The 11684-nt window shown below is 37.7% G+C and overlaps 1 protein-coding gene across 1 annotated transcript; it reads right to left on the bottom strand.

Annotated features, from left to right (window-relative positions):
• Positions 1-727: 727 nt before the first annotated feature.
• On the bottom strand, positions 728-11360 carry LOC103401538 (uncharacterized). The gene is made up of 21 exons (XM_008340253.4): positions 10968-11360; positions 10717-10804; positions 8446-8982; positions 7761-7855; positions 7566-7640; positions 7306-7467; positions 7128-7206; positions 6882-7036; positions 6179-6242; positions 5894-5973; positions 5426-5491; positions 4786-4836; positions 4514-4665; positions 4077-4167; positions 3455-3535; positions 3233-3310; positions 3063-3098; positions 2875-2918; positions 2608-2686; positions 2169-2259; positions 728-2071 (listed from the first exon to the last, which is right to left on the bottom strand). The coding sequence occupies exons 3-21, from the start codon at positions 8978-8980 to the stop codon at positions 822-824; spliced, it is 3264 nt and encodes a 1087-aa protein (XP_008338475.3). The 5' UTR covers positions 8981-8982; positions 10717-10804; positions 10968-11360; the 3' UTR covers positions 728-821.
• Positions 11361-11684: the final 324 nt, after the last annotated feature.

The raw sequence follows: 11684 nt of genomic DNA, 5'->3' as shown, positions 1-11684 counted from the left end.
TTAAAGGATATTTGTATGGAAAGTTCGATTGGGACATAGATTGACAACAAATATTACCACATTAGTATTATTAAAAGTATTTTGTTTTCACCTCGAGTAACATTGTCATGTGACCGACACTACCTAGATATTTTGTGCAACTTAGCCTTGTTTGTCTTTTTAGCTGGATATAACCAAACATGAGATGCCTCAGAAAAGATTCTTCTTTAAGAAAACTAACAAAAGTTCTAAAAAAATTTAGTTTTAATTTAAAAAAAAAAAAAGACAAATAGAGATATAGTAAATAGCACCAAAAAAAGGTAAAAATATGATTTTTCATTAAAAGTAAACAGTACCCCGAAGTGTTTCGTTAAAACTTCCTACTTTTTTTCTTGAACATTAATCGGATGACTTCAATCCTACGTATCATACAATGCTACGGGTGTTTTAGCCAATAGATTTAATTTTCTAAACTGTTTAGAACATCTATCTTCAATCTCAACCATTCAACCATTCATTCTCGTAAAATACTAAAACTTTTCATATAACAGCTAGTGAACCTGGTAAATAAGATTTGGTAAAGTTAGTCGTGCTACTCCAACGATAGCAACCCCAGATTCATCGTTTCTTTGCTTTTATATTCCCGGCACTCGCCCTTTATTTCTCCTCCAGGGCGCCGCCACCGCCGCCAGTGCCTTTACTCTCGCTTTAAAATGAAGAGGAGGATGAGCAAAAAGAGAAGAGAAAGTTCTTAGCCGAAAAGGCAACACTTATTCGCATTGGTGTGAGATTCGATTCCTAACGGAAAACGTGTAAAACAATAAAAACCACTACATTCTATCCTATATTCTCTGAGACGGTGGTAAAGTCAGTGATGCTCCCTGGCTGGGAAATTCATCCATCGAAGCTATCGAGTTTTGAGGAAACATCCTCCGAGGTGCACCAGGAATTGGTCGTATACCAGCATTTCTCTGAACTAATGAAGACGTGTATAATCTTTCCGAGCTGGATGGAACAGCATCAGAAGCACGGTGAGAAGCTGCAGCCAAGTCGTCATTCCTTTGAGATGCTATTGACATGTATATCCTCTCCGAATTTGGATGTAGAGTACTTTCAGTTCTCTGAGATGTTGAACCCATATGGTCATGCCAATGAGATGTTTCAGGCATGTATAGCCTCTCGGATGTTGAAAAAATGGTGTTCTCATTCAGATGAGATCCTGCCAGCATGTATACCCTCTCAGATGTTGGATGTAGGGTTGCGTCAATCCTTTGAGATGTAAGGCTTATCCCGTCATTTCTGTGCGATACTGGAACCATGTTGTCATGAGAGGTCGGCACATATGCCCTCTCAGAAGTCAATCCCATAGTAGTATCAATCCTTTGAGATGTTAGTGCCGTGCTGCCATTCCTCTGAGACGTAGGCACATGATTTCTCTCAGAATTTGGAGGAATATTTTCAGTCCTTTGAGATGTTGGTGTTGAGGTTTCCATCCACTGAGAAGTCGGAGGCAAATTTTCAGTCCTTAAGGACGTTGATCTTGAAGTTTCCATCCAATGAGAAGTCTGAGGCAAATTTTCAGTCCTTTGAGATGTTGAGGTTTCCGTCCAATGAGACATTTGTGGCATATATATCCTCTCTGAGGACTGGGAAGGTCTCAGTGACACAACTTGACTTGGTATTTCTCTTTCTGATTCTGGATGAAGAGCCAGAGAGATATCTGCACTGGATAGATCTCTCTCAGACGTTGCTGGGATGATGAGGGGAATTCCCTGACTAGACAAATTCCTATAGGTTGTTGACACTGATGAGACTCCTGGGTTAGGTCGATCTGCCTCAGACGTGGGAGTGATCGACAGTGGAGCTCCATGGCTTGGTGAATCACTCTCGGATTCTGAGTGCATGTCTGCTGACACTCTTTGGCTAGGTGAATCTCTCTCAGATGTTGAAGGCAAACCCGAAGACACGCCTCTACCTGTCATCTCTGTCTCAGATGATGGAGGCCGACCCAGCGACACTTCTAGGCTAGGTACATCCTTCCACTGTTGTGCAACCGTCTTGATCTGGGTGTAAAACTGCACACCTGCCTTACCTGTAATTTTGAATGCAACTGTAGTTAAAGAAAGGGTTCAACCATCCTCAACCTCAGAGAGACAGACAGGCCGGTTGGGAGGAGGAGGGGTTTATACCAGAAAAATTGAGATTGCTACCAAAAGATGCCTTTGATCCATTAGATGAGGAAAATGGTAAAGGAATCGGAACAGGGACGTTGATTCCAACCTGAGATATGTCAAATTCGTGTTAGTTAGCAACATGCATGTCACAAACCATAAAATTAGAAAATGTCAGCCCCATGAAAGCATGCTCTATGGGTTCAAGCTTTCTCCCGTTCTAATGAGGATTCTATAAAAATGGTTTATTGAACCAGCAAACTTCTCCCAGTTCAAACTTTCCATCCCCACTTCTAGCTAATATCCTTTACATTGATTAATATGCATAAAAATCCCAGATGTATGCAGGCATAAAAAAATTTATATCTAACCCAAGGAGAATTGTAGCACGCAACCGCATTTAGCATCATCTCATAAGTTCTCATAACCCTACAAGATGAAGAACAAGTTGGCTTACCAGCCCTGCCTCAACTTCATTCTGGAACTTCCTTGCAGCAATGCCAGATGTTGTGAATATGGAAGCTCCATTACCAAACCTAAGGAACGGTCAGATAGTAATATAAAGCTTGTCAAAGAGTGCTATGTTTCTCATAAGTTGCATGCAGAAACAAAGGATGAGAAAGTCTCATTTCTTAATGAATTTTAGAAATGCGAGAGAGGAGGAAAGCATACATGAAGCGTAATTGCTTTGAACATATGCTAAAAGCATAAAACAGGTAAGTACCTGTTTCTGTTTACGATGGATATGGCCTCTTCTAGGCTAGCAGCCTGTTGGTCATCAAAAACAGAAGGATTGGTAACCAATCTACAACTTGTAGAAAAACTTTCACTCGAATACAAGACTGCATAGAAGAGGGGAAGAGAGAGAGAGAGAGAGAGAGAGAGAGAGAGAGAGAGAGAGAGTAAAAATACCTGCATGCAAAGAAGAACTGGTCCAAAAATTTCTTCCTGCTCATAACAAGATACAGTGCGGTCAAGAATATGCCATGTCTTTGGTTCAACTCTTCTTTCACTGAGAATCGTAATTAACCAAGTCTATTCATTCTCAGAACATACAAGAACTGGGAACACGAAAAGATTACCTTAAAGCAATCCATGTTGGTTGTAACATCACATAAGATCGTAGGACCAATAAAATTTCCATTCTCATATCCAGGAACCTACAAAGTTGAGTTTGGGCAATTTAGAGAATGTTTATAGAGAGCAAGCTCCTTAGTTATACAAGTTTTCCAAAAACCAAGTAAAGAAGTCTAATGGAAAAAGTTGATTGATCTCATCTTAAAATGATGAGACCAAATAAGTACCGTAAGATTTCTCCCATCAAGAATAAGTCTAGTGCCGCTTTCAACACTGGTCTGAACTAATCTGCAAATTGAATCCTTCACCTGTGAATTGAGATAGCATGTGAAAAGCTAAATAATACCACATTAAGCATATCATCTAAACATGTTATATAACAGGCTTCCAAGAGAGATTTCAAAGATTGTTGTCGAAACTTATTTTATATTTTTATAAATGAAAAAACATAATTGCAAAACAAGCAAAGCCACACTCAAATACAGAACTCAAGCCAAATCAAGGCGAACTACTCTAAAGGGAACATCCCTAAAGTGCTTAAAAAGGAGGCCAGTTGATGCAGGACATCAGGGGTGATGTTGAAATATAGTTATGGTGGGCATGATAGAAATCTGAAGAAAAGACTTTTAGTGAGCATGGAAGGTTTAGGGCTGAAGTAATTTTAGAGAAGGCAAAGAAATGAAGAAGAAGGTAGAAGCAATAAAAAGGCACCAATCTCTTGAAGTAGAAAAATCCACTCAAGCCGAAAGCTAGCTGCTTACAATACACACAGAAACTCAGGTTTCCAGTTTAATTCTTTTATTATAAAAATAAAAAAAACTGGCACATAATGCAGAAAGATGTATTCACCTCTTTCGTAATAACTGGACCAAGGTCTGCACTAGGGTCTGTTCCAACATTCACTTTAAGGGCTTTGGCACGATCCACAAGTTCGCCTTCCCTGAAAAATATAAATAGACCGCCCAGTTTAGTTGAACAATAACTTACTACCTTTTTTACCTTAAAAGAGCCAATAAATATATTATTATATTGTTAAGTTTTTATGATAAACAGATAAATTTATTGTTCACATAATAACATACAAATTAAAGAGTAGAACATCTAGAATAAAAGGAAATTATTCTCAACCCTACAATGTTTTAAAATGTGGCAGTCTTCATTTGGCACTCTTATTCCAACTGTAGGCATCTAACTACTACTACTAGAAGTAGTCAACTTGGTAGATGGACAAATATCAAAAGAAAAAGTAAGAAACGATATAAGAACAAGCAAACAAAATGCATTACCATGGCCTGGAGCCTCCAATAAAAACAGCTGTGTTGAGAGCCATACACCTTTGTCCTGCGGCACCAAAGCCAGCAGTAACCAGAGAATTCAAGGTAGCATCCATGCTAGCATCAGGCATGATTATTGCATGATTTTTTCCCCCAATACTGGACTAAGGAGTTGACAGAATACCAAGTTAGAAAGAAAATTGTGGTGGATATGTGTGTGGGCGCGACTATGTGTGTCATAAAGAGAGGGCGAGGAAAAGAACATTCAGACTGCAAGTATTCACCTGAACAAGTTTTCCCCCAGCAACTGCCCTTGCATGCATGTGCATCCCAGCCTTTACAAGAGAGAGAAAGGGGAAATTAAAAAAATAGAGTCTAATGGCATACGCCATCACAGTACTTGAAGTCTGAAGTTAAACATAAGTGATATGACAACCTATGAGAGGAAAAAATTGATATCCTACTAAATCTCCAAATTGCATGGAAACGTAAGATTTCAGCTAAAAAAGGCTTATTAAAGTCAGTGAACCAGTAAAGCTCTTGCTCATTCCAAAGAAGGCCATGAGCTTTAAGTGTTTTAGTGGGCAAATATATAATCAGATTTAGAAATTGTCCTTGGGCCATTATTTCCTTAGACATTCAATTATCATCTTCCACACATTGGCCCTATTGCTTCTTTCCCTGGGAACCTAGCATAAAGTTCTCTGCTCTATTGAACCAAAAGATAAATCCAAAGGAAAATCACAAAAGTAAATTCAACTTCAATGAATTTGAGTTTTTTCTCCATGTGAATATATGTAGCGAACCCTGACAAGGTTATATGTGTCTGTGCTGATGTGTTGAGTAAGTTTGAACTTTGGATCAAATCTTCAGGCATCACAGACATGTAAATAATCATGAAGCCATGTATTGAAAGAAGCTTACTGTATTTGAGCCAACAAGTGATACAGCTTTTATGTCATCATCATCACAGATATAATTAATAGTATCCTGCTCACATTGATTTTCGAGCAAAAGAAATTTGTCAGCGATAAACTTAAGACAGAAAATGTACCAATGATTAATTAGAAATCTACCCCAGGTTTCATTTTTTCATTACTAATTCGTCTACAGCACATAACTATTCAAATAGACATAAGGTACGATGGGAGTGACCAACAGTTAACACATTTGACCTTTAATTGCTAACCATAACTCAATCAAAAGGGATACAACATAACCTAAAAGACCCACACCTTTGTTAGTAACACATGTTTATAAAAAAATGTTATACAATTTCTATTGGTACAACTATATATTAATATTTATTTCATTTTTCTACTTAAAACACAGGAGGTTAGAACACTGGAAAATACGTGCAAATACATGGACACCCTGATAAACAAAACTTACATGGGTGCCATGAACAATATTTAAGACACCATCAGGCAAACCAGCCTCCTTTGCAAGTGCTGCAAGTATCATTGATGCCCCTTAAACAAAAACAATATCAGCCATTTCAATTTATCAATATGGGGAGAATAAAGGGAAAAGGAAAACATAAGATTTCATTTCCATGAAGATACATAAAGGAAATCAAATCAACATTGATACAAGTCTTAGCATATAACAGCTTCCATGTCACAAATTATCACTCCACAAACATCACTACAACAGATTTGAAGGACAAAAAATCACCTGGATTTTTCTCACATGGCTTAAGAACAAATGTATTGCCACATGTAACTGCTATTGGGAACATCTGCAAGAATGAAGAAACATTACTCACAGGAAACTCTCATCTTAGGCCTCGTTTGTTAAAGAGGATTGGATTGGGTAGGACTATTCACTATATTGAAGGCATTTTTAAGGAAGAAATTGACGACACTTCCTTATTTTTTCCAAGTTGAAGGTTATGCATGAGGAAAAGTTGTCCCTTCTAATCCTACCATTTTTGTAGGGGTTAGTAAGGATCTTTTGTTCATGAGTAACCTTCAACTTTGACAAAATGAATTAGTTGTCATCCATTTCTTCCTTCAAAATGCCTTCAACATAGTTAGTAGTCCTATCCAAGCCAATCCTCTCCAACAAATGAGGCCTTAAAGTACCAAAAGAAAGCAGTTATGCGATTAACAAGAAAAACTAACCAATCCGGCATAAAATAGAATGCACAAAAAATATACCAAGGGGAGGTTTAAGGATAATCATGTCACCATAATAAATTTTTTGGTCTAATGTATTTAGTTTAAAGAATAAAGAAATGCAAGAGTTAATCACATCAACATAAGCTTAAATAGGAAGCAAAATCAAATAAACTGTCACCTGTTCCTGCACTAAATAAAATTAAAAAATGTGGAAAACAAACCACCAAAGAAAAAAACTGAGAGGTAATGCGCCATACCCACAAGGGAATCATTGCTGGAAAGTTGAAGGGGCATATCCCGGCACAAACACCTAGTGGTTCCCTAATGCAGTATGTGTCAATGCCATTAGACGCATTAGGAACAAACTCCCCAATTTGTAGAGTTGCCATTCCACAAGCATGTTCAACGACCTCTAAAAGTAAAAGAAAGGAAAACACCCCACTTTTTGTAACACTGGTCATAAAAATAACAGAAATGGCAATGAGACACGTACAAAGACTGACCTAAGCCACGGAGAACATCGCTCTCAGCTCCCTTCAATGTCTTACCCTGTTCTATGGTGATATTCATGGCAAGCTTGTCCTGCAAAGAGTAATAATGTGTTGTCCAGATTGAGATTAATAACTTGAGAATAAAAATCATATGGTAAAATTATGAGTTCATGAGAGTCCAATTACTGACGATATCTCTCCGGATGAGCTCCTGAAGCTTAAACATGATACGCTGACGAGTGGTAATAGGAGTGTTTTTCCATGATGGAAAAGCTTGCTTGGCTGAACTAACTGCAGCTTTGAACTCTTCATAGGTAGTTAAAGGAACATGAGAAACAACCTCTTGTGTTGCCTAATTCAGAAATCAAACATGAAATTAGTAACACCAGTGATATATGTGTCTGTCAAAAAGAAAATAAGATGATAATTGATTGAACTTTGTGAGCTTACTGGATTTAAAACATCAACGACTGAACACCCTTGTGAATCAACGAATTTCCCTCCAATAAAATTAGGAACCTTCAGCTACAAGTGAATCTAAAATAAGCTTGTAATACCCAACTCATTCAAAGAAAGACACAGAGACAGAGCACAAGCAGAAAAGCAGCCTTCCACCACGGCACCACCTTTAAGATCAGACCTTACCGGTTGGTTGTTTTGCTTTAAAGACTCCCCACTGGCAGTAGCAATTGTACTCACCAGAGCAGATCGGTCAGGTCTCCATGACTTGAAACTTTTTTCTGATGAAATAAATTAAAAATATATATATATAAGTTATTTGACTACTGACAAACTCTCTGATCTATTCTACCTTTTTTTTTTTTTCCAGAGATCCAAAAGTTGCTATGTCAAGTTTTCTAGCCAAAATCTAAGTATGGTACACTTGCACATGTCCATCAACTTTTCAAAGCTCTGCAAAAAGTATCATTATATGTTACCCAATTCTTAAAAAAAAAAAACAGCATACATTGTGATATTAGAATCCAATACCGATGTAGCTATGAACTAATATTTGACTTACATAAGTGTGGTGAAAGCTACCCCTTACATGATCATAGTGGTCGATCAAAAACTATAATAGAGATCCCACTAGAAAAATGACTTTGTTTCCAATGAGTAGCTATGTACTTTTTATCTCAAAAATAATTTCCGTTTACCTGCAAAGAAGTCCGCCTCAAACCCCAATACTAACCATGAATGAAGAACCTAATAAAAGTGACACAAGGATGGAACTACCCTCCAACACACTATGCAATGGAACAGGTTTTTCTTTCTAGCAACTTAACCCTATTTGAAAAACATTTACTAAAATCTTGTGAACATGACGAACCTGATAGATTTCCCTGACGTATCTTGGCTTTGAGGTTATACAAATGCCTTGGTGTTGACTGCAGTTCAGGATTGATTTGCTTGAGGGCCTTAAGAACTTGGCGTGGTTTTACACCAGCTTCAGTCATTTGCTTGATTTGCCTGACCTCTTCCTCAGTAAAACGACGACTATAAGGATGCTCTGACATGTCCTTTAATGCTTCATGGTTGTGTTCCCCATTTTTTACTGTAAGTACCCATAAATCATCTTCCTTTTTCCCAATGGCTTCAAAAGGACAATTTATAAGGCGTGAACTTGCTTTCCTTTTTCGCTTGCTTTCATCAATTTTACGCCTATTGCGATAAACACCTCCTCTATCACAACCAAGTATGACTCTTCTGTCTTTCCTCGATTTCTTGATGGTCACCACATATCCTTGACTGGCACCAAAATCACGAACATATTTGACGAGGTCTTCACGATCTTCAAATGTCCCAGGTTGTGGAGGAAGCATCTTGTTCTGCATGGTAACCTCAGTTTGACTCTGAGTTTCCATTACTGGTGGCAGAAGGAAAAAGATGGTAGGGAAACAGAATATAAATATGCTATTGTTGATATAAAATAAGATATAGAAACTTTACTTTCCAGAAGTATGCGAACAGCACAGGAAGACCACACAACACAAAAAATAAGAGAAAACCCTCGGAGGGGAGAAAAGAAAGAGACAAAGCATGTTCAAAATGAAGTCCCAAGGCTTTCACCGTCAACAAGTCCATAGACAAATTAAGCAAGAAACTTATGTTTTCCAAACCTGCTAAGTTTGAATCTCTTTTATCTTTACTACCATGGAAAATGAATTTTGGCACACATAAACATGTGAAAGCACATTTCAAATTTGCATTATTTAGCCATACGGTAACAACATATAGTGCAGACCATGCAACAAATCCTGAAACTTTTTTTTAAGTCCATACATACTGAGCCACGTGTTATGTAGAATATGGACAGTCAAATCAAGTTCAATTGTTATTCTAAACCAAGAATAAAAAATCTTATATTTTGCACTGGTCGCACATGGAAAATACAAGAAGAAGAACATGACTACAACATGCTTAATCTAATATTTGCAAAGATCAAAGGCAAGTGATTTTTGCGCTCCCTTTTCACCTACTGCACTCCCCTCTCTACTTTTTAGCCATTAAGGGGAGGAGTGCAGAAGGTGAAACGAGGAGTGTGGAAATCACTCCCCATGTTAAATAAGCATATTTCTCTTCTAGGATGTATTGGCATGCACACAGAACATAGGGAGTATAACAAGAAATAAAAACATTAGGAACAACAAGCGATATATGCCTCTTCGCTAACACGTATTACAAATAAAACACCTTTTTTTTTGTCAATAACACTTTTGCACACATTTTGATTCAAATAAACTGTATACGTCATTAAGCATATTCAAATATAGAGACACAACGTGGTTGCCCAAAAAAAAGGGTCAAAAACATAAGCTCGCTAAGAATACTTAATAATGCCAAGCAAGCAATGATAGCCAGAATGCAGGTTTTTCCTCTGTGAAGTTTTCATCTCGATTAGCCTCCAAACAAAAAGTGAAGTCCTCCAATGCAATAGCATCACTTGTATCAACCATAGTGACAAATGTGTGTATTCTCACACTTCAGATCACGATTACATTGAAATGCCACAAAGAGTTTGAAAACTCAAGTGCAGTGCAGCCAATACAGTTTCTCAGATTCTAGAAAGTAACCGTGGCAGCGGAAATGATTGGTCAAAACTACTTGTCTATTGCCAGTGTTGCTCATAATCTAGTTTCGTTTTTATTTGATCTAAACTCGGAAATCTAGCCTAAAATTTGACAACTACTCAGCTGCTCATCGATTGTGCAAAGTATGAGGCAGATAGAAACAAACAAATCCTAAAATAAATAAAAAGTAAACAATAATCAGAGTAAGAGTGACACTCGCAAATGGGGGCTACGGCAGTTGGCCAGAGCAGTGTCTCCGCCCCTTTACTCCCGAGTTTATCCCCCATTTTATCCCCCTCCCCTTGGATTAAAGTAGCTTAGAAAAACGCTCTGTCAAAACGAAAAGGTCTAACAGTGACACTCTTGGAAACACAAATACCTCCATACAATCAGCAATCATTTCCATCACAAATTAACAAAAACAAAAAACTACACACAACAATCCAATAAATCATCATTACACACACCAGTAACCCAAAATAAACGGAAATAAAATGAGATAATCAAACCAGTAAAATTTGAAGGTTTACCTGATTGGAAATCCCAGCCAGCAAATTCCTAGGTCAGTGAAAACTTGCACTTACAGACCCAAAAATTTCACCTCCAGCACAAACATACCTGGAAAACAAATTCTCCACAGCAAAAAATATTAACCCACAATCAAATTTCAAAGGAAATCAATCCCAAATATACAAGGAATTAAACAGATGCTTTCATGGAAAACTTATTTTTGAAGCAATAAATTAATTAATTGTTGATTTCTCTCAAATAATTAAATTACCTTCCTATAAATGGAAACACTAAATCCCATATATTTAAAAGTAAAATTAGAGATTTTGATCCCAGAAATGGAAAGTGAGGGAAAATTTTGAAGGTTGCAGAAAGGATCGGGACGCCCACTTTGTTTTTTGATAAACAGGGACGCCCTCACTTCGCTTCAAACGACGTTGCGCCCAGGAGCCTTTCAGGTTTCGGTATTTACCACGCGCTCATGTGGCGCGCGTGTGTTGGGAGAGTGCTTGGAGCGCTCCAGGAGTTGGTGAGTGGGTTCACGCTCGTATGGGGCGAACGGGGCTTGTGTTCCCTTTGGGTTTTCAACGCTTCTCGAGACGGGTGTCCCGTTTATCAAAAACGGGAGACGGACTGGTGCGTTGCGTTTCTTCCATGAGCTTCCTGAACGGCATGTTATAAATGTCGTTTTGTAACTTTCCATCTATGCTACCAACTCGATACTGCAAGTTCCTATTGTTTTATTTGTTTTTGGCCACACTCAAAATGTGACGGTTATAATAGTTTATTCAATGAGACAAGTGATTATAAATTGTCACATTAATTAGTGATTTTATCTCATTTAAAGGTTTCTTTGATATAAATTTTTATTCGAAGCAAATACATCCACATTTCACAACTGGGGTCTTGAAAGAAAAGATTATGTATGATATTAGGAGGATTCTCAAAACAAACTAAATCATTGGAAATGAAAGAAATGTGGGGCTGT

This window comes from Malus domestica, chromosome 15, assembly GCF_042453785.1.
Source record: "Malus domestica chromosome 15, GDT2T_hap1".
NCBI lineage: Eukaryota > Viridiplantae > Streptophyta > Magnoliopsida > Rosales > Rosaceae > Malus > Malus domestica.
The sequence above is the reverse complement of the archived record's forward strand: the minus strand, read 5'-3'. Positions and strand labels throughout refer to the sequence as shown.

Bases quoted from the DNA above. Each gene is read 5' to 3' on its own strand.
- LOC103401538 (XM_008340253.4), bottom strand. From the start codon at position 8,980: ATGGAAACTCAGAGTCAAACTGAGGTTACCATGCAGAACAAGATGCTT. The intron at 7,207-7,305 runs GTCAGTAATTGG...TACTCTTTGCAG, and splicing joins AGCTCATCCGGAGAGATATC to GACAAGCTTGCCATGAATAT. The intron at 2,687-2,874 runs GTACTTACCTGT...ACCGTTCCTTAG, and splicing joins TCCATCGTAAACAGAAACAG to GTTTGGTAATGGAGCTTCCA.